General features: G+C 39.6%; 1 protein-coding gene and 1 long non-coding RNA gene across 3 annotated transcripts in view; one reads left to right on the top strand and one right to left on the bottom strand.

Annotated features, from left to right (window-relative positions):
- Positions 1-8,140, bottom strand: part of LOC309577771 — a 33,003-nt gene extending 24,863 nt beyond the window's left edge. For both annotated transcript variants that reach the window (XR_014226783.1, XR_014226784.1), the window contains exons 1-2: positions 7,937-8,140; positions 2,661-2,696 (exon numbers count right to left, since the gene is read on the bottom strand). This is a non-coding gene — a long non-coding RNA (uncharacterized lncRNA). The remainder of the gene's footprint in view (positions 1-2,660; positions 2,697-7,936) is intronic.
- A 112-nt stretch (positions 8,141-8,252) lies between these two features.
- On the top strand, positions 8,253-13,491 carry TOMM7 (translocase of outer mitochondrial membrane 7). The gene is made up of 3 exons (XM_082284455.1): positions 8,253-8,404; positions 12,027-12,075; positions 13,273-13,491. The coding sequence occupies exons 1-3, from the start codon at positions 8,302-8,304 to the stop codon at positions 13,286-13,288; spliced, it is 168 nt and encodes a 55-aa protein (XP_082140581.1). The 5' UTR covers positions 8,253-8,301; the 3' UTR covers positions 13,289-13,491.
- Positions 13,492-21,556: the final 8,065 nt, after the last annotated feature.

Below are 21,556 nucleotides of genomic sequence, written 5' to 3'. Positions count from 1 at the left end.
TGCATCTGCTAAAATTCTTGCTTAGATGGTTCTCATTCAAAAACGAAAACTTTAGGAGTCCATTAACATTTTACAAGAAGCAGTGAAAGGCACACAACTAATCTGCCATTATGGGTTTGAAGTTGGTTTGTTTGTTTATTGATTTTTCTTTCTTTTTTTTTTTCCCCTCTAGGCAGGAAGCTATGGAAAAAACTACTGAAATCTCATTAATCACTCTAGTACCTACTGCTACAAATCACCCTCTTAAACTGGACTCCAAAAAAACCAGCACCTAAAATGCAGTTGTTCTGCAGTTCTAGGAGATTAAGGTTTGAGATTTTAAATAATCCTAATGGAAAAGCAGCAGCATTGATTGAAACACTGATAGATATTTCCCTGAAAGGTCATTTGTTTTCTGTGCAATAGTGGAAAGAGTCTTAGATGAACTTAGAGGCATGTGAATCAGGCTGTCAATATATAGAGAAGACACACTTGTGTGTCTACTTGACAATGTTTTGAAGTTAGTAAAATCTAAGAACATTTGTCTGGGCTAAATATGGCATACGAATACACTAAATTAGACAAAGTATGGACAGAAATTATGTATGAAAGGCAAAAGGGAAGCATTTTAAGAGACTAAATTTTATTTTAATAGAAGAGTAAAAACTTCATTAACCATGAGTTGCACTTCATTTAATCTTGATAGCACCAGATGAGACTTGGAAAGAAGAAAAGAGCTTTGCTTGATCGCCTTCTGGAATCTAGGAAGGGCCTTAATTACTCCTCAATATAATACTAAATTACTGATTCTAATCTTCCATGTGCTGAAGATCTCAAAGAATTTTCAGTGAAATCTGAACTATTGAAATGCAAAAACTAAAGACAGACATAAATGTTAATACTTTTGTCCATACTGGCTGAATTTCCAAATTCTGAAAGGCAGCTCTTGCTGCACTGTCACCTTCAGCAGGAAGCTCAGGCAGCACAGCCTGAAGGGGCTTGGCCGGAGGAGGTGTGAACTGCTCCTCACCTTGTTGGTCGTGGTTAGGCCGTGCTGAATTAGGAATGTGACAAAGGTTTGTCCTTAAGTTTCTGAAGTCAATTCACCCAAAGTGAACAATGAAGATAAATTCATACCTATGTCCAGCTCAACTAAATAATTAGTTCTACGTTTAGATATACTACGAATTATTCAGTTTGTACATATACACAACACATTTCCTTTGTTGACTGGGCAATCTTATTCAAGATCTGAAAACACACATATTTTTACCTTTCCTTTTATGCTCTGGACTCTATAGTTTGTATTACAAATTGTTAAGAACTATTATAATTACAACACTAAAACCTAGACTATGCTATGCTTCAAATTCTATTGAAATGAAAGCTATACTAAATTAAAATTTATTTTACACGTTGAAAAAAATCTTAAGTTTCAACAAACACACTTCTTGTTTTGGAAGGTACAACAAAAAAGAATACTTAAGGATATACACAATAACTGAAACTACATATAATTTATTTAACTGGGACTTAAGTCAAAACTGGCAAAAAACCCACATAGACCTGTTTCACATCCACCTGGCATATTTCAACTCAGAGGTTCTTCTTTTTGCTTTACTACATGTTTTCTCTTAGCTTATAACCAGAGTTAATTAATAACTTGTTGTATACATTTATCTTGCAAAATCTGAGAGTGCATCCAAAAGCTCAATTGTAAATCAGTGAAGCGAGTACTGTGCATCAATCAGTTCTATTTTCAAGTATTTCATTGTCAGAAAAAATTGTTTCAGCAGCATGTTTATTTTTTGTAGTTGGATGCTAAGGAAGACTATTACAACACTCATTGAAGAGAGAAAGAGGAATATGACTTATAGTTACAATTATAATTTTTCAAATGCTGCAATTCTATATTCTGTATCAGAGAGAAATATTTCATTTTCACATGCAATGCTGTCAACTGATTGCAAATACTTACATTATCAGTTTCACAGTTGTTTCACCACAATATAATTTACTAAGGTCAGAATTGGTATAAAGGCAAGTATACAAGCTTTTGAAAATTCAGAACATATTGTTTTCCTCATCTTGTTTAAATCATAGTAAAAATTTGCCTAAAATAAGCATCTTTTAAGTCCTTTAAAATTTTTATAGATGTGTGCTGTTAAAACAACATATTCTTCAGCAACAAAAATCTATTTGAGATCAGTTGACAAAGGAAAGGTTTACATTAAAATATATTTAGAGGAATATCCTCCTAGAGTTACCAAAACTTTTGCTGCTCAGCTGCTAAAAAAAGAGCTTAATTTAAAAACAACAAATGAGTAAATATGGATATTAGTTTTGGCCTCAGAAAATCCTTTTATCCATCAGATTTTTGCGTATCACTGAAAGTTTGTAAGGAATCAGATTATTGTTTTCATCCTTGGCCAAGTACTGCAATCGTAAAAACATGAAGAACTGTTGTGTCTGTAGAAAAACTATCTAAGGTAGATAGTAGCAGTATCTCTAAGTGTAACACTTAATTTTCATTATTAAGTAAAGATGGGGAGAATGGGAAAGTCATGCTTCAAACAACACTACAGTTGTGAAGCAGGTAATATTCAATTTTTAAGCATCTCAACAGTTTTTCTCAGAGGTCTCTAAAAGCATTTAATGAGGTTCTTTCAATGCTGTCTCACCTCAGACTGCTGTTCCTCCTTCCCTGGCCTCAGAAGCTGTAATGAAAAATAATGAGATTATAACTTCAGTTTTGGTTTATTTTTAAATAAATTGTACATTTACTGTATTGAATATACAAAATTACTACACTTTGCTTTTTGTTCCTGCCACTCTGATCATTCCACTAATTTTCTAGACAGACATCTGTTGTGGTTTAACCCCGGCCAGCAGCCAAACCCCACACAGCTGCCTGCTCACTATGCCTCACAAACACTGGGATCAGGGAGAGAATCGGAAAGGTAAAAGCCAGAAAACTCGTGGGTTGAGATAAAGACCATTTAATAGGGAAAGTAAAAGCTGTGCATGCAAGCAAAGCCAAACAAGGAATTCATTCACTGCTGCCCATGGGCAGGCAGGTGTTCAGCCACTTCCAGGAGAGCAGAGCCCCATCACATCTAACAGGTACTTGGGAAGACAAACACCATCACTCCATACATCACTCCCTTCCTGCTTCTTCCCCCCACTTTATATACTGAGCATGATGCCACATGGTCTGGAATATCCCTTTGGTCAGTTGGGGTCACCTGTCCTGGCTGTGTCTCTCCCCAGCTTCTCATGCACCCCCAGTCCCCTCACCAGTGTTACAGTACGAAAAGCAGAAAAGGCTTTGGCTCTGTGCAAGCTCTGCTCAGCAATAACCAAAACATCTCAGTGTCCTCAACCCTGTGTTCAGCACAAATCCAAAACACAGCCCCATACCAGCCACTGGGAAGAAAATTACTATTACCGCAGGCCTGAGCCCTAGGGTCTGTCACCGTGTCCTGCAGCCGTAGGGAGGAGGAGAGAAGATCCAGCAGGCAGGAATTGTGCAGCAAGATTGATTCATTTATTATTTTACAAACTCTTTTATAGACTTTTTTCTTCATAGTCTAATTGGACAAAGGATCAGCCACCCCTTGGGGGTGATTGGCTAAAATCCTAAAACATCCATTGTCAAAATATTTTTCTACTATACCATAAACAAGACTTTTCAAGGTTGCAGGTGTTTGGTTGTTTACATAACTCTGCTGCCTCTTCTGTGAGAGAGAAAAGTCTCTCACGGACTTAGAAAATAGCAAGAAAATCCTTGCTAGCAGCATTTTGTATCTACAAATTACCTCAGCTGAAACAAGCACAACATCTGGCAATATCACTTTTCTTGGAAATATCCCGTATCAGACAGTGACCAGAATACATCCAACAAATATCATACAGAAATTCATATGAAGAAGATTCTAATTTGGACAGAATTTTTCTATATGTATTACAACTCTGCATTCCAAGCATGTTTTGAAACTATGCCAAATGCAAGAACTCAAATATACTCACCCCCAAGGAATCTAGGTCTCAGTAACATTCAGGTGATATTTTCTAATTCTGGTTATTTGCACATGACCTAATTGGATAGCCTAAGTCTTTTCTATTTTGAAAAGTTTCTATTTCTAGTAGTAGTTTCCATTTATCTTTGTCTCTTCTTGTCTTTGTGAAATGAAAAGGAGCATTTCCTAAACCAGTGGTACTGCAGAGGAGCAGGGATTTATTAGACTAAATGAATAGGAATACTAAAATGGAATGGAAGGATCATCATTATTAGGTGACAATGAAAATCAGAAGTTTAGTTGTAACAATGAAGTGAAATAGAATGCCTAGTCATAATATACTACCGTTTTTACTGACATTGTAAAGATACAGCCTGCAGTGGAAATCTGCTGAAGAGCTCTTCCTTATGTTCTTGTGCTATTTATACTGATTTATGGTATAATCCTAAAGTATGAAACTTCAATAAAGCTTTAGAGCTATGGAATTCTTTAACCTGAAAGGTACCCTTTGCACTCAAAAAGACAAATTAAAGCCATCTGACCAAGTGACATTATTTCCCTGAACCTGACACTTCAGTGATTCAGTCGTCTATAAGAATTTCAGTTCTCTCATTTACCCATAAAAATGGAAATATTTTGCCATTGTACAATGAGTATTAGTGATATTTATTTGCTGTGAAAACACTTGTAGAATTACTGCTAATCGAGTTAACAGAACAGTAGGGATTCATGTTCTTGTTGTCCCGGTTGAAACCTCTGCAATTTTGTTTCTGATTTTATTGTTATGCTGATCACATGAAGCTACAAGGCAAAAGAAATTCAAAGAGATTTGGTTTTTTGCAACAAAAGACTTTCAGCATCTATGGTATCACTAAATTTCTTTTGTCACTCCAGCAACTGCGGCTCTTGCTCTTCTTATTTAATGGATACACCATTCCAAGTGGTTTTGTCTTCATTATCAGCCACAAGAAAAAAATCAAAAAAAATCAAAATCCTTCATGGAAGTGTTACCACAATAAATTGCAAACATGAATACTCATACCACACCCATAAAATCCCACTTCTGTTTTCTCCAGGCAGTCTCTACACCATCTTACAGTACCCATTTCTTTGGGTATTAGGTTTTCTCCCTTCACGACAGCTCATTGTTTCATGCCCCATCACAGGCATCTTTGCTTTTAGGGGCTAGCTGTCAATATTTAAATTATGTGAATAGTGCTGTCCCATGAACTTTCAGGAAGGATGACTGCTGCTCTCCTTCCCCCTTTGTCAGTCAGTAGATCACCAAAGGACTGCTAAGCTCTCAGACCCTCTAACATCCTAGGTGACATAGGAGCCAAATAAAGGCATGGAAAACTTCTGGAGTCAGTACAACCATTTACTGTTTTATGTTTTGTTGTGCAGGTTTTGTGGGTTTGTTGGTTGGTTGGTTGGTTAGTTGGGGTCTTCTGGTGCAAATATGATATGTTGGACAGTATGAGACTATGGATGTGTGTTACGATGAAATAAGTGCTCTTCTCCAGTCACTTTTCTTAGTTTACAGACATCCTTTCACAGCTTCAGTATGTAAGATAATGTAAATCTAGACCAGCAACTACACAGAATCAACACTGGTTTATCTGCATACCAAACACACACCTTTGGGCTCTTCTAGCACTGATTTTGTTTGTGAGAAAACAGGCAAAGAAATATTAACTTTCTTGCTATTAATTTCCTGGCTTCTGTAGTTAAATCAATGAAATAACCTACAAGCTTTTAGTCAAACATTCAAATTGGCAGACGTGAGAAAAAAAGGCTAATGTTCTGCGCTCTGAAAATTATTCATTGACTCAATGTGTGAAGGGAAGAAGAGAAAGATCTGGTACATGTGGCACACTTTGGTGAGTATCCTTTCTCAAGAACACCCACAATAATTATATGCACTGTGTCACACGTGACGCTGCTAAACCAATTTTCAAAGGAGACAGAGCTGTTCAATCCTTCAGATCAGGCAATTTGTACATTCGACCTTCTGAATCCCACTACAATTACAGGAAGGAAAATACCTTTTGAATTTAATTCCACTACAGTGGGTCATATTTTACTGCAATATTTTTGAGAGATTATTAACAAGCTGTGTGCTGTAATGAACAGTTGGCTTTGTATGTTTAGAAAGAACAAGCTGTAACAGAAACCACAGTGTGGAAACAGATCCTACATGGCCTCATCTACAAAAAAAACCCAAAACAATTTAATACAAACTGCTAGAAAATAGGTTCTTTACTGCAAGTAAAAAAAGCAGGTTCAGTGGTTTGAGTTCTCTTCTGAGTATGACAAGCCACTACTGATTAATGAATGTGCCTCTTGCACTACACTGGCTCAGAAGAAGAGTAAATTTGTTATGTTGAATGTTTGTACAATTCTACTTATATGTACTAATTTGAAAACTTTGACAACAGTGATATACCAAAAAAATTGAAATCCATCACAAACTTGTGGATAGAAAGACTTGTTCTCTCAATTTCCAATTAGAATTCCCAGAATTTCCCCCCAAAAGGCATATTCCTTTGGGAAAGGTATAGGCTCAGAGTCCTGTGAACTTCATACTGATGTTCATGATGAATACAGACAGCACTGGTGTCTAACCTTTCCTCAGGGATAAGCTATTCAGTTTATAAAGGAGACACTCACAAACTCTATGCCTCTACTTTACTTGTCAGATATCACTAAATATGTGTCAATCATATGACAAGAAATACTGGTGTACCACACATTTAATGTGTACAGAAGCACAGGGCACTTGGATTGGTGTACAACAGGAAAGGCTGTGCACTCTGTGACATGACTGCACGTTTGTGCCATGACATCACCAAAATATTCTTCCACCCCCTCCACTTTATTCACAGACTATGGCAAAAGCAAGCCATTGGGCTGCCAGAACGCCTCATGTTGCCTGCAGTTTGCTACCCACCTGTACCTGGAGAGCAAGCAGCGAGCTAAAAGCTCCTTTTTTTATCATGCTGGAATGGCAGAGCAGGCATCCATACACTAGATGAGGAAATAGGATATCTGCATAAGTGATATTTATTGTATCCCTGAATTCTTTCTCGTCTCTAAAAAGCACAGACCTGCTGTTATTCTTAATGTGACAACGGCTACAGAACTTCAAGTAACTGCTGCAGGCAAACCAATATATAACATGCAGAACCTCGCTATAGGTAGCAGACACGATGTAGCCTGATGGTGTTAAATGCTGCAGCTGCATTAGTAAACCTGAAGACCTGCACGTGGCCTGGATCTGGCATTACAGCAAAAGGCAGGAGGCTACCTAAGAAAGAATGAAAACATGGTAATAACTGGTTGAGTCAATGGCACAGAAACTATGCAGCAAGATGTCATGTAAGTAGTGTGAAACAAATAGCAGCTTGGTGGTTAGGGCTCTGCAAGGACAGAGACCACTCATTTATTAGTCAAAAAAGAAAGTGCCTCAGTGCTTATCCGGGCTCTGAGGTTTGTAAGGACAACAAGCTCCAAGCGCTGTACTGGCAGTTTCTAGATATCAGCTCTCTCCCCATATTTCTAGTCAAGTTTCCACTCCCTGAACTCCTTGTTTCCATGGACTGAATACATCACACAGCCTGGTATCAAAGATCACAGAATATTCTGAGCTGAAAGGGACCCCCAAGGATCATGGAAGTCCAACTCCTGTCCCTGCACAGGACACCCCAAGAGTCACACCATGTGCCTGAGAGCGTTGTTCAAGCACTTCTTGAACTCTGTCAGGCTTGGTGCTGTGACCACTTCCCTGGGGAGCCTGTTCCAGTGCCCAACCACCCTCTGGGTGAAGAACCTTTTCCTGATACCTAAACCTAAACCTTCCCTGACACGGCCTCATGGAGAGCTTCATTTAGAGGCATTTCCAGTTTCTTCCAGAAACACCATCTCTACCCTTCACTTACCAAAGGCACTTCCCACCCTCCAGAGGCGGCGTGCGTGCCAACACCTCGAGAGCTCCGGGGAAGAAACAAGCACAAGAGTGCGGCAGAACCCAAGGCGGGCGAGGAAGACCCACAGCATTTGTAGCCCCCGCGCCCCCTCACAGCCCCGCTGGGCCGATCCCGCTGCCGACCCCTCAGCCTGCGGCGCTGGCAGGCGGGCGGAGCTCACCCCACGGCCGCCATTTCTTCGCCCGCCCGAGGGCACAGCCAGCCCGCGTCCCCGCCCCGCAGCCCAGCGATGGGTCCCGCCCAGCGCACGGCGCTGTTACGAGGGAGGCTGGACTCCTCCTCCTTCTCCTCCTCTTCCTCTCTGCCCCGCCGCCGGGATGCCGAAGCTTAGCAAGGAGGCCAAGCAGCGGCTACAGCAGCTCTTCAAGGGCGGCCAGTTCGCCATCCGCTGGGGCTTCATCCCCGTAGTGCTCTATCTCGGTCAGTGCCGGGCGGGGGACGCGCGGGGGTCCTCGGCGGCCATTGCTGAGGCCGGGTCTGGGGCGGCCGGGTCCCATGGCCGCTCTCCGCCCCCCCGGCCCGTCCGGACGCTGCCGGGGAGCGGGGGGGCCCAGGGAAGGGCCCGGGCGAGCAGGGCCGCCCCGCCGCGCTCCCCCCGCCGCCCGGCCCCCGCGGCCATCGCCGCGCATGTGCGGAAGGGAGGGCGCGGTTGCCCTTGGCAGAACTGCGAGACGGGGAGGCTTTTTGTTATTGTTGGGGTTTTTGTTTGTGTGTTTGTATGTTTTTGTTTGTTTGTTTGTTTTCCTTTCTTTGTAAGAAAGTAGAATGTGATCCTCCCACTCGGCCCTAGCGAGGCCATATCTGGAGTCGAGTTCTGGGCTCGTCAGTACAGGAAAGACGAGGAGCTGCTGGAGAGGGTCCAGCACAGGGCCACGAAGATGATTAAGGGACTGAAGCATCTCTCTTATGGGGAGAGACTGCGGAAGCTGGGCCGGTTTAGTCCAGAGAAGAGTAGAGAAGACTGGGAGGGGATCTCATTAAAGCATACAAATAACTCAAACGCAGGTGCCAGCCTCTTAAGTGGTGCCCAGCAACAGGATGGGGAGCAGTGGCTATAAACCATAGCACAAGAAATTTCACCTCAACATGAGGAAGAACTTCTTTGCGTTGAGAGTGGCACAGCACTGGAACAGGCTGCCCAGGGAGGTCGTGGAGTTCCCTCTTTGGAGACATTCCAAACCCACCTGGATGAATTCCTGTGTAACCTGCTGTAGGTGATCCTTCCTTGGCAGGGGGGTTGGATTAGAGGATCTCCAGATGTCCCTTTCAACCCTAACAATTCTGTGGTTCTGTAATAAAGAGTTTTTTGCCCTTTTTCTTGCCTGGAGGCCAGTCCTGTGTGAGGGCCCCTCTGGGGAGTGGGCAGAGCACCGAAGCGGCCGAACAGCAAATGGGGCTGCGATTTCACCCTGTGTCAGGGACTGCCTGCTGTAGAAGTCAGGGCTGTGCTTTTTGCACCAGGGAGTCTGTGGTGAGGAGAACGCTGAGAGCGTTGCTTTGTGGCACCGAGGGCATTGCCATCCTTTAGAGGGCTGAGGTTGAATTTGCAGCAACGTACAGGTCACAGTCTCTCTCCCACCAAAAATGATGTGGCTCCTGTTTCCAAGCTGCGTTGGAACGTTAAGGGGATGCCTTGATGTTTTGCCTGGTTGCTGGGATATATTTTGCTTTCTGTCACTGGGCTGGCCAGGCATCACTACTACACGGTAGTTCTCCTGCTGAGTTAGAGCTGGATGCCATCAGCTGTCCTTGTTAAAGAGCTTGGCCCACTTAAAACAGGTGCATGTGCCACAGGCCTGACACTTTCATTCACTTCTTTTATGATGGGGGGCCCAGGAAGGCCGATCCCTGCAATTCATCTGGCTTACTTTCTGCCCAAGCTGTCGGGCCTTTTGGGAAAAGCACCTAAACCAGGCAGGCATCTCTGCATTGCATGCAAACATGATGGAGGGCTGGGAGCTTGATGTGTTTATGGTCAAACCTGATAGGTTGTTTTGATTAATTGAGGGGAATGCAGTGTCCAGTTTGAAGGGCTTTGGCTGTTTATAGACAGCAACCAGGGAAACATTTGTCTCTTCAGCTGTTACAGAAGTGCATTAACAACAACTACAAGCAAAAGAAATAACTTCAAAAACCATGGAAAAAACTAATTAGCATTTTTAGGTCTGAACTTTAATTGCATTTCCATTTTTAGTTTATCAGTTATTTTAAATTATTAGGTTTTGGGTGGGAATTTCAGCAGTGTTTTGTGACCTAATTTGTTGTTGAAATTTTGTTTTGATTTTACTTCCATGGCAGTGTCTGTGGATGTGGGAAAGATGCTCTTTGTTCTTAGTGACATCAGAGGACATGAAATAAGTTACTTCAAATTGTATAAAGCCACCTTACTATATTTACAGTGGTGCTAACACCAGGGTGCCTAGTATATTTTTGTTATGTAGCAGTGAGAAAACTAAACTAAAGTAGTTTAGGTTCCTATCCTTAGAAAATAAGCGTGCTGTTCCACATCTGCATTGCCTTCTTATAAATTTATCTGCAGTAATGAAAGTATAAGCAGATGGGAAGGGGATGTGCAGATGCTACCTTGTTTGCCATAGACATTTATTTGGAGGTGGCATGTACCCAGAGTCTGCAGGATTGGAAGAACCTCTTCTCTACTGGGATTACTTTTGAATCTGGGAGGGACGGTGTGACCCCTGTCTGTATAAAATACATGCTAAACTAAATATAGGCAAGGAAATGGTCAGAAAATTTGAGCCTGTAACTTTCTCTGAAAGGCTTTCTAGCTCGGGGCATGTACAAGGAGCCCGGTATGTGAACGTGCAATTATAGGTCATTGGTGGGGTTTTGTTGTACTTTTTTAAGCTTGCTTTGAAGTGGCTACCCTGTTTTTAAGTCAGTAAATTAGACCAATGCAGTTTTGTTAAACCTGGTTTGCTTATTTAAAAATACTGGGGGTGAGGGGAGGAGCCAGAAACATTCACATGCGTAGTGTGAGTGCAATTTTAAGCTGTGTTGCTGGGCAGTATGGCAGCTAAAGAACTCAGGTTGGGATGTCTAATAGTGTCAAATCACTCAAGGTTATCTTCAAAGAGCTTTTCCAGTGCATGTGAAATTAATGGAAGTTTTTCCATTAACCTTTGTGGCCTGTGTTTCAGGCAAGATGACATTAATTATTTATTTTCTGTAAATGAGGGAAATAATATATTTTTCATGAAACATTCACTTCTAGATAGCCAGTAGTGTTGAATAGTGCCTGAATTGCATGATTCTGTTTCAAGACTTATTTTACAGTCCAGAGAGCAAAGATACTTCATACACTAAACCTTCATTTGCTTCCCTAGCATACATATACTTAATCGATTGGTTTATTTGAGTCATTGGCTAGTTAACTTTCATTTCATTTCCCTGGGCATTAGAAAACATCTTGTTTGTTTGCAAGCTTTAGTAGTAAGTAACTTTTTCAAAAAAGTGCCAGTCAGAATAGAAGATTTGAGGTTTAATTGATTTAACACTTAGCATTCTGCCATGCTAAATGGAGTGAACTGTTACTGAAATACTGCTTTTAAGTTCTGTGTCAGATGTCATTGGAGAATTGCCTGTTAGGCCTCAAGGTGCTCACTCTACACCAGTTACAGGCTCTCTCTTGGTAAAGCCCTGCTAGGTTGCTTTCCGAAAAACATTTAAAATCTGTGGGTTTGTGTGTATAAAGTTATGTGTGTATTGATCTCTGGGACAGATGACTTCCTTGATCTCACACAGTTAGTAGACCCTGAATATTAAGTCAGGTAAAGATGCAGGTAAGACTTCTTGAAAAAAGAAAAGTGTACACTTGTATTTATTTTCTTTGCTTTCTAACCCTCATAAGAATGGCAGTTTTTGTTCAGGTTAGTGCACAGCTTCACAAATCACAATTCTCTGTTCAGTAGTTTTCTTTTTTGTTGCAATTTAATGGGCTGGAATATTTTGATAGAGATTTAACTATGTAGGAGTCTGCACATATTTATTTTTATGTATGTTTGTAATGTATGTTTCACTTCAGGTTTTAAAAGAGGTGCAGATCCTGGAATGCCTGAGCCAACTATCTGGAGGTATGTATTGGTTCCAGATGTACATAGAAACCCAGTGCAGATAGTTACTGGTGTGGGTGTTGTCTCCAGCCAGCAACAGTTGTGAATGATGCTTCCATCCCTTGTTTTTAATTGTTGTGGTTCTTGTTTCTTCAGAAATTCAAATGACAAGTCAGAAAAGTTCTAGTTCTTGGGAAGGCCTTTCTCTTAATCTGGCATGGTTTTTAAGATACGGAACTTCCTGTGTCTTTTGCGTGCTAGCTGCTCTTCTAATCTGTTGTAGAGCTAGTTTGTGCAAGTTTCGGCACTGAAAAATAACTTCTCAGCTTTCTAGAACAATTTAAACCAAAACCCAGTCTCCTTCTGCCTTTGCAAATGAGGGAATAGCACTTCATAACAGTTGCATGAAATAAAGGGTTATATCCTTCAATATTAGTCACTGACATGAAGCAAAGTGCATTTGGCTTATGTTGTCTCTTTCTTGTGGGGCTCTTTGTTATGCTGCAGTGTTATGGCATTAGTAATGCTTAAGTCATAGTGATATTTGAGTTTTATTGAAGGGCTTCCTTGGGTCAAACTAATTAAAGTTTTTAAGAAAGGGTGGGTCTTCTGTTTTTCAAGAAATACCTTTGATTACTGTGCAGGACCAGATATTCCTGAAACAAATAATTGATGGGCTGTATTGTTTGCAGAGTCATAGATTAATTCTTCTAGCTTCACATAGTTACAGTGTCTAGAAATCCCACTTTTAGGATTCAGTGATTCAGTAGAAAATATGGGAAAAGAAGTAGTAAGATCATATTACAATTTCAGTTGAATCTTCTGTTGTCTTAGTAACCAAATTGCTGCAGTTGTTTGCTTGTTCACAGTGTTTCTGTGATTAGCTTCGCTAGTAGTTTGAGACTTCTTTTTTTGGTGTGTATCTGTACAGTGTAAAATACATGTTTTGTACCAGAAAAAATATATATACATAGATACCCCAAGCAGATGTTTGGTCTAATCCAGAGCTTACAGATGCTCATTTTTGTGAGCACATGTTGGTGCTCTGTAGGCTTAAATTTTACTTTAAAGGTGGCATTATTTCAGTAGTTTGGGAGCTAGCATTTATTCTGTATGTTTATAGAGCTGTTCCTCCAGACTTGTGTTTTACAAATACCAATTTAAAGACAAGTACATGCTGCAAATCTGACTTTCATTTCCTCCCCCCTCCCCTTTCAGTCTACTTTGGGGATGAAGGCTGTGGTGGTCCTGTTCTAGACGCAGCTGATGGACAGAGTGTCAGAAGATGCGTACATTCCAGAGGATGAGGCCGACACTTAGACCAGCTGGCTCAATCAGCTTGCTAATGACATAGGTTGTACATACAACAAAATGAAGTTTATATGGACCTAACTTATTTGCATTACGGTGTAATTAAATAAATACAATTTGAATGGATGCACATTGTTTTTAAGTCTTTACATAAGTATCATGTAATAATTTATTTATGACAGAGACCCATGGTGGCGGTTTTGGTTTTTTTGTGTTTTTTTCAAAATATGGTGGTATTCAACCCCCATGCTTATCTTTGTTAATGATTGTCTTTTGGGTAAAGATTCCTTTTTATCTTCACAGTAACCAGAAAATTGAACTAAAGTTTTAAATACTTCAGTATTCTTCAAAGGTTCCTTGCCCAAGTGTTGGTAAGCCTCTGTGGCTGGTTACTGTGCTGATCCACTTGGGGTTTTTTTCCTCCTTGTTGGATTCTTTTATCTGTGGATACAGTAAGGATTGAGGGATGTGTATGTTTGTGTTTTCTAGCACAGTCACATACTAAAAAGTATAATTTTCTGCTAAACTGACATTTAAATACTATCTGTTTTTTCTGGGATATAGGATGGGGTGGGAGGACACAGCAGTTGAGTGCTCTGGGTCTATGTGTATACATTGCTCTAACTAAGAGGAAGTTTCTAATGTATAACTGAAGGAAGAAAACAAGTACACTAAACAAGGTATATGCTTCATTTTTATGCTGAAGTCTTGCTCTTTGGACCATGGTTGTTTTGGTTTCAGTTGCTTTTCTCCCTTCTAACACTGAAGTTCAAGCGCTAAAAAGGTGGCTCCTTGGTTTCTGTTAAATAGAAGCTGTGTTGGGTAGTTTGCTCTCTCCCTTCTAGAACTGTGCAGGGTGGTTTGTATCTGTGGTGATTTTTAAAAAATAATATTTATTGGCCCTGAATTGTCATTGCAACAAAGGTATTCTAGATTTTGGCATGGCCTTTTTTTTTTTAACCCCACAGATTTTCAGGCAGTTTTTATATAAATTAAATGTTTAATTTATGTAAAGGAGGAGATTCCTCAGTTTTTAATCTGCCATGAAAATTCATGATAAAATGTTACTATGTTTAAGGGCTGTGATTGGAAAACTAGAGAGAAATGAGCCAAGGGAGAAAACTTAAATTGAAAGACAAGAATTTGAAAGAAAAAAGTGAAAACATTTATGAGAGCTAGTGCAAACCAGCATGTTCCTTAGAATTCCATTAATCATGATAATCAAATGCCATGAAATACTGGCATGGCTAATGCTGATAGACTGCTTACAGTGGAACAGAGCAAGGACTGAACGCAGAACATTTTCTCATGACCGTATTTCCTTTTGCTAGTGCAGCCTTTCTAGTGCCTTTTCTCTTATGGTAATTTAAGATTAATGTAACTGCTCATGTGTCTTAAATTATGAAGGGAGTTAAAATTTTGATTCTTTTTCTTGACTGATACTAATGATAATAGTAATGAAATAATCTGTTGGTACTTGATAGTGGCTTTAATCATGATTAGGAACATTTTTCTTCTGTTGAATTTCATGCAGTAACCTGAAATACTCAGTACTAAGGGATACAGTATTCAGTGTGAAGTAACTTGTATTTCTCAGTCAGATTTTGCATTTCACAAGGGTGTACAATACCCAAAATGCAGCAGTGGGTAGATGGTCCCAAACACCTGCAGCAGTGTATTTCATGTGCTCTGTTGTGTGTCCGACGTTTGGGGATGTGGTTTGTGGGTCATAACCGCCACATGGTTGTTCTGGCTGCTTTCCAAGAATGATAATATTTGGCAAGAGGTAGAGAAATAGGGAAGTGTTTCCTCTTTCATTAAAAGTTTTACAAAAGCATGGCTATGTCAAGCAGAGGCCACATTCTGTGACGTCTCCATGCTGAAAGTTTGTCTTAAACATAGTTGCATTTCAGGTTTTTTTGCAACTTGGAATTACAATTAGGGGATAGATATTGCTTATGCAATTCTTAAGCATATCGGGTAGGAAATGTTTGGTAATTCACTGCTACTCAAGTGTGTTTCAGGAAAGTCATTAGCATGGAACTCTTGGGTTTTCGAATTGAGGAGGAAAAAGTCTTTCATAGTACCTTCAAATCAGGTTAAATTGAATGCCAGTATGTAGTATAATGTTTGTATAATGTTTTATTTGTATGTCCAGACTTTCATTCCATATAATGCTCTTTCTGTAATTAAAAGATGAGTGAAACTTCTCCTTAAATAAACATTTATATTCTTCCCTGGGGAAAAAAGAATAGGTATTAATCATTAAGTCTTGTTAATTAATTGTAAGATAGCAAAAAAAAAAATTGGAGATATTTTTCTTCAGGTTTGAAAATGAAGAAATCTTTGGTATGAGTGTTTTGAAGTTACTTCTCAGTTTTTGTCATTTTCACAAAACTTGGATGTGCTTGTAAGAGCAGATCGGTGGTTTGTGAAGTTGTACATTAAACAGATTCCTGTGTAAAATCTTAGTTCCCTTAAATATGGTCAGGAAGTATGCTAGTTTTAGCAAGACTGGTGTTTTTTGGTGGTGCAAGGGAGAAGAGGGCAGGTCTATGGAGTGAGGTGGAAGGACTCTCATGTTTGTCAAGGCTGGGGACTTAAATTGGGTGTTATTAATTTCAAGTGGTTTAATCTATGATTTTTTTCCTTTCCATTTTTCTCCCAGTAGAACTTGAGAAAGTTTTATTTTACTGTCGGATGGGAGATGCTTAGAAAAGCACGTATATGAGTTTCACTGCTTGACTGTATTGAGCTCTGTCACTGAATCAGTGCCTTCTGCAGCCAGGTGCAGATTCTTTTCTGTAATGGGTTTGTGATGCAGTCCTGTGAACTCTCAGTGTTGGAATAAAGTCAGTGAGTATAGTTTACTGAAAAATGAGCTGTGACTTCTACAGCTGAGCTCAAGGCTACAGTCTAGATGTGTGAAATAAAATCATTGGTGCCTTCTTGTGTTTGATGGTGGTTGTACTGACTTTTAAGGTATCCCGTTGATCTTAACCTGGAAATAAGGATTGTTTGGCTTTGTACTTTGGTGTCTTCAAAGTGGAGGTGGAGCGTGCTTGTGATGGCCTTAGTGTCAGGTAAATGCCAGCTGTCACTGGAGCCTGTTGTACCTGGTGACAACCAATTATGCAAGGGACCGAGGGGGAGTCTTGAGAGTTTGGTGGTTTTCTTGGTCTTGGTGTATGGACTGTGGATCTCCTGGTAGCAGGGTATAAAAAGAATGGTCAGTTTAGTGTCATCTCTAAAGGGAAAAAAATCTGGCTTTCAGTATAATTTTGTTCTTAATAATTTAATCTGCAAAGAAACCTACTTGTGTGCTCCATAAGCTCTTCAAGGCCTGGCCGGTTGTGAGGCAAAATTAAGGTGATAGGGAGTTTGTAACAGGTTTTTAATTCTGCTACAAATTCCTGGTGTAGACACATCTGGTACAAAGTAACTGTGCTGTATCTCATCACAGTTATAAAACAGAGGCTGTGTGATTTTATTTTTTCCTTGGATAAATTCATCAGCAAAGCTCCTATTAGCTGAACTATAACATTTAAACACGTAAACTGTGCAGATCAAATCAATGTTCAGAATTTTGTTGCAACAGGCCCATTTTGGTGAAGTATAAAACCTGTCCTTTGCTACTTTGTACAGCTGTCTTCCGAAATGGCTGTAGGTGACAAAGAGCTGCTTAAGATCTCATCTTCTTGCATTGTGTGGTAAATGAAACAGAGACCTGACATAATGGTTTTTTATCAGAAAAATTGCTACATCAAAGTATATATACCTTGGATATTTTTGGAAGTATTTTGTTACAGGCTTGGAATTTAAGCTATGATGATACTGATGATATTTGGAAATTAAAGCTCATTACATCTGTTTTCACCACAGGAGGAGAGACCACATCCTGTTAAATGTCATATGAGTAATTTAATTTTTACAAATAACCACTTAATTGCAATTTCTAAATACTTTTCCATGATGATGTGTGATGCAATAGCCATTTCTGGGTTAAGCTTGTGGGATACATACATTGTTTCTTGGTTATGCTTAAGTTAATTCAGGATTAGAGGATGAGTTAGATGGAGGGAATGTTTGTCTGCTATGTGGAAAGTTACATGGAAGGGCAAATCAATTCTCAGTGTTTTGATTCTGAATGTGAATGTTTGTTTTTTTAAAACAGATTTTCTCAGGAAAGATTGAATCTTAAATTCTGGTCACCGAATAGAAATCCAGACTGCAGAATTTCTGTGGAGTGTTTTCTGATGACTGCCAAAGTCAGTCTTGAAAATATACCAGGACTCGGTTAAATATGTTTAGATTACAGAAATTGGTTGATAGTAATTCATGGAAGAAGTAGCACTTCAGGGTTGAAGCCTGCAGAGGTTGCATTTTTTTGGGAACAACGGAGTGGGTGGGTTTTGGTTTTCCTCTTATGAAGAAGAGGAAAGAAATTCACTGAGAGAGATCAGAAATTGTTATCTAATCATTTGACTTGAAAAGCAAGGACTTAGTCACAAAGTTTACTGTTATATAAATATATACATATAAAAAAATATATATATGTATTTGCCAGCACCTCTTGACTGTGGTGTCTTTGATGGATACTACTGCATACTTACCTGTCCATCATTTTATCTTTTAAATTGAAATTAGAAAAGATTATTATTTACAAATAACAGTGGCAAACGTAGGGGAAGTTTCCCATCAAGCTAAGCCAACCTCATGGTTCATTACTGCTGAAAAGTGATGCTGCTCCCATGCTTTACTGGTGGTGTAACTCTTCCATATCTTGTAGCATCAGTGTGGTTTTGCTAATCTCACCATCAGCTGTTAATAAAATCTGTGGAGGCACTAGAGATGCAGGCAGTCTCTTTCAAGTAGCTGTTGTTCTTTCTAAATTTTTTCCAAATTTAGTGTTTACACCAGTGCAATTTTAGTGTTTACACCAGTGCTGGGTAGGGGATGGTACTGCAGCCTGGGAAGTCAGTCAGGCTGAAATGTTTTCCACTTTTTTTTTTTTTTTTAGAAGTTTCTTACACAATAAAGTGTGGTTAAAAAATAGAAAAATGGTACTTCAGAGACTATCACTTAAAAAAACCCCTCCTACTTTTTTATTAGATTACTTTAACACTAGCTTGCATTCTGTCTTTTTGGTTTTTTGGGGGGTTGTTTTGGTTTTTTTTCTCTCTTGTCCAGCATTCTGGTATTATGGCAGCTGCTCTCTTAGGGATATTTTGTTTCTCATCTTAAACACTTTCTGAATACTGTGGGCTTTTCTTGCATACTGTGTAATGTATGCATGCTTTTCAACATAGCTTTACCTTCTTCCTTCTTTGGGAATTCAAAAGCAGGATGAAGGGAGCTGGTTATCTGTTAAGCATTCCAAAATCTCAGTGTGGTGTTAACAACTAAGGATGAATGGAAATGTGGAGAAAGGCTAGCTGGGGTGTGCAGGGCGAGGCTGGTCCTGTACAGCAGCAGCCAAAATGCTGCTTTGGTGGGTATTTTCCTATTAGGTAATTATTAGCAGGTCTTTTTTTGTTTGGGATGTGTTAGGGGGAGCTTTTTGTTGTTGTTTTGGTTTTTTGAGTTTTCTTTGCTCAGTGAGTTGGCTGTTAGTTAGGAGGAGCTCTCTTCAATGGAAGTGTTGAGGTATTGTTGCTGAGTGTAGTTAGAACTGCTCACTTTTAATATTGTTCTGGTTTTTTTATGTGTTTGTGCTGGTCTGCCAACTAAAATAAATGCCTTTGTGTGTTTACTGATGTAAAATGCTTTCTACACAGCAAACTGGAAAAAGGATGATAAATTGGTTCATTTGAGAGGCCCTGTATCATGCTCAGCAGTGTTTAGGTCTCCTCTGACTTCATCTGAATTCCCCACTGCAAATATTTGTGTGCCAGAAGCACCAGTGAGTGTTGGTTTCAGCAAGTGGTGCTGCTCCTGGGAGCAGTCCCTGAAGTTGCCACTGTGACAGGAGATTGATGGCCAGCAAGGCAGCTGCTGCATTGAAGGACCCTGAGAACTGTGGGTGGCTGTGGAGGACACGCAGGTGAAATAATGGCAGCTCAGTGGCACCATCAGCGATAACTTTGTTCCAGGAAGGACTTGAAAGTTGACCTCCCCACCCAACAAATGGTAGTCTTTGCTCATCTTCTGCACCCTAAAATGTAGCAGCATTTACATGTTTACTAGAATTGCAGACAGCCTGGGATAGCTATCAGCTAAAGGGTGCTGGTGTAACTGTCAGTGCTTGTCTGTCAGTTGCAAGGGATTTCAGCACTCCCAATTCTTACACGATTTTTGGCATTTCAGGAGATCAGTGTGAGTTTGTTTAGATGCAGTGTACATAGTAACTAATGGTGATCTCAGGCAGCCACTCTTCTGGGAGAAGTGAAACCAGGAGATGCTTTTCCTTTTGGTCAGTCTTTTTTTTTTTTTTTTTTCCCCCGCTCTGTGTTCTCACGTAGTAATTAGGTCCAGTGTGGGATCCACTTTGGGTCTTATAGATGTTATTGGCATAATAAAGAAAATTCTCTAACCAAATGGTCACTAAAAGAAAATCCCTGTGAATGTGAGCAGTGAAAAAGCTAAACCAGGCTTTCCTATGTTTCCTGGAGCATGTGCCAGCACAGTTAAAGTAGGATCTTATGTGCTCTTAGAAAACGCATTCACCACAGGCATCTTTAAAGGTCTCCTTGAGATCTCCTCATTCCTTCTCCAGATGTTGCTCAGCTTGAGATGGCAGTTTTACCATATTGGGCAAAGAAGTGGTTTGGTTTGTTTTGAGCATCTGAGATGTGAGCAGTGGGTGGACTGGTCACTCTTTTGGCATCCCCAGTGGTGGAATGCATATGTGGACAATCTGATCAGTCAGAGGAAGAGGAGAGTTTACTGACATCCACATTCCAAGGCCTGCCTTTCATCTCCGCATCTTCCCCACTGTGCCAGAAGAAAAAGTGAGGATAATTAATATTTTACCAATTTTAGGGACAAAGCTTGAGGGACTTCTGCTGCCTTCATCCCCTGTGTGGTCTGTGAATTCCTCTGAGCTGGGGTTTATGAGGTACCTGCACAGCTACAGTGCTGCAGATGATGCAGCCAAGGAAAGTTTCAGTGGTTTGGTATTCAGTCTTAAGTCCTGTTCTGGTTGTTTTGTTTTTTTTTTTTTCTATACAGTACTCAAGAATATGCATTCATGGTATGTGGCTTGTCCATACTAGTGAAATATAAAAGACAAATGCATGTTGCTGCATTGCTCAGCAGCCATATGTTGATTTATACTGCTTAAGGAAATAACCTAGATTTTATTTTTCTGCTTCTTGGGGTAGGGGCCAGAAATGTTTAAGGAAACTTGGAAAATTCCCCTGGATGATACCAATAAAACTAATCAAAAGATAGTATTCATGTCAGAGTGGTTAATGTGGTTGTCTCACCCCTTTATTTGTTTAAAAAAGATCATTTGAGTTGTAAGAAGATCCTTACAAACAGTTTTATAGGGTGTTCCTTATTAAGTATAAGGGACATGTCCGTTTGTTTCTCAGGAGCATTGATGGATTTGTTTCTCAGGAACTTGTTCATTCTTAAGTGTCATTTTCAGTGCATGTGGTTCCTTCATATCCCATTTTAAGAATTATGTGGTAATCAAGTTGTCTGTATGTGTGCGCATATGTGCTATATAGATACCTGGCCTAATTATACAGATAAATTCTTGAAAGTGCTTATTCTGATAATTGCAGGTATTAAAAACTGGATATAATAGAGTGCCTTAGTCTTATTTAAAGTTCACACAGGTTATACAAGCTTTTTTTAAAAATCAGCTTTTATTTGCTCTAAAAATACAAGTAAGTCATAAATACCATCTCTCAAATTTATAAAAACATAAGTTATACAGCAATTTTTCTGGGTTCTGAAAATGTTTTTTTGTTGAATACATATTAAATAAGTTTATATTCTGAACAGTACCATTAGGAAATAAAATACGTCCTGTGTTTAAATTTTTTCTAAATATTGAAAATATAAATAAGAAATATTAAAAACTAATAAATATTTTAAATACAATAAATAAGTTCCTAGAAGGAAATGGGAATGTATATAGATGCAAACCATTGTTACTATTTCTGGTTCTTAAAACAGAACAACACTGTCGTCTGCCACATGGCAGATTTGTAACAAAAGGATTGTGCCTGAACTAAAACAT

Source organism: Coloeus monedula (genome assembly GCF_965178545.1).
Source record: "Coloeus monedula genome assembly, chromosome: 1".
NCBI classification, from domain to species: domain Eukaryota; kingdom Metazoa; phylum Chordata; class Aves; order Passeriformes; family Corvidae; genus Coloeus; species Coloeus monedula.
This window is presented reverse-complemented; position numbering and strand designations above follow the sequence as displayed.

Coding starts and splice junctions, on each gene's coding strand:
- TOMM7 (XM_082284455.1), top strand. CDS start 8,302: ATGCCGAAGCTTAGCAAGGAGGCCAAGCAGCGGCTACAGCAGCTCTTC. Junction 8,405..12,026: donor CCCCGTAGTGCTCTATCTCG/GTCAGTGCCGGG, acceptor GTTTCACTTCAG/GTTTTAAAAGAGGTGCAGAT.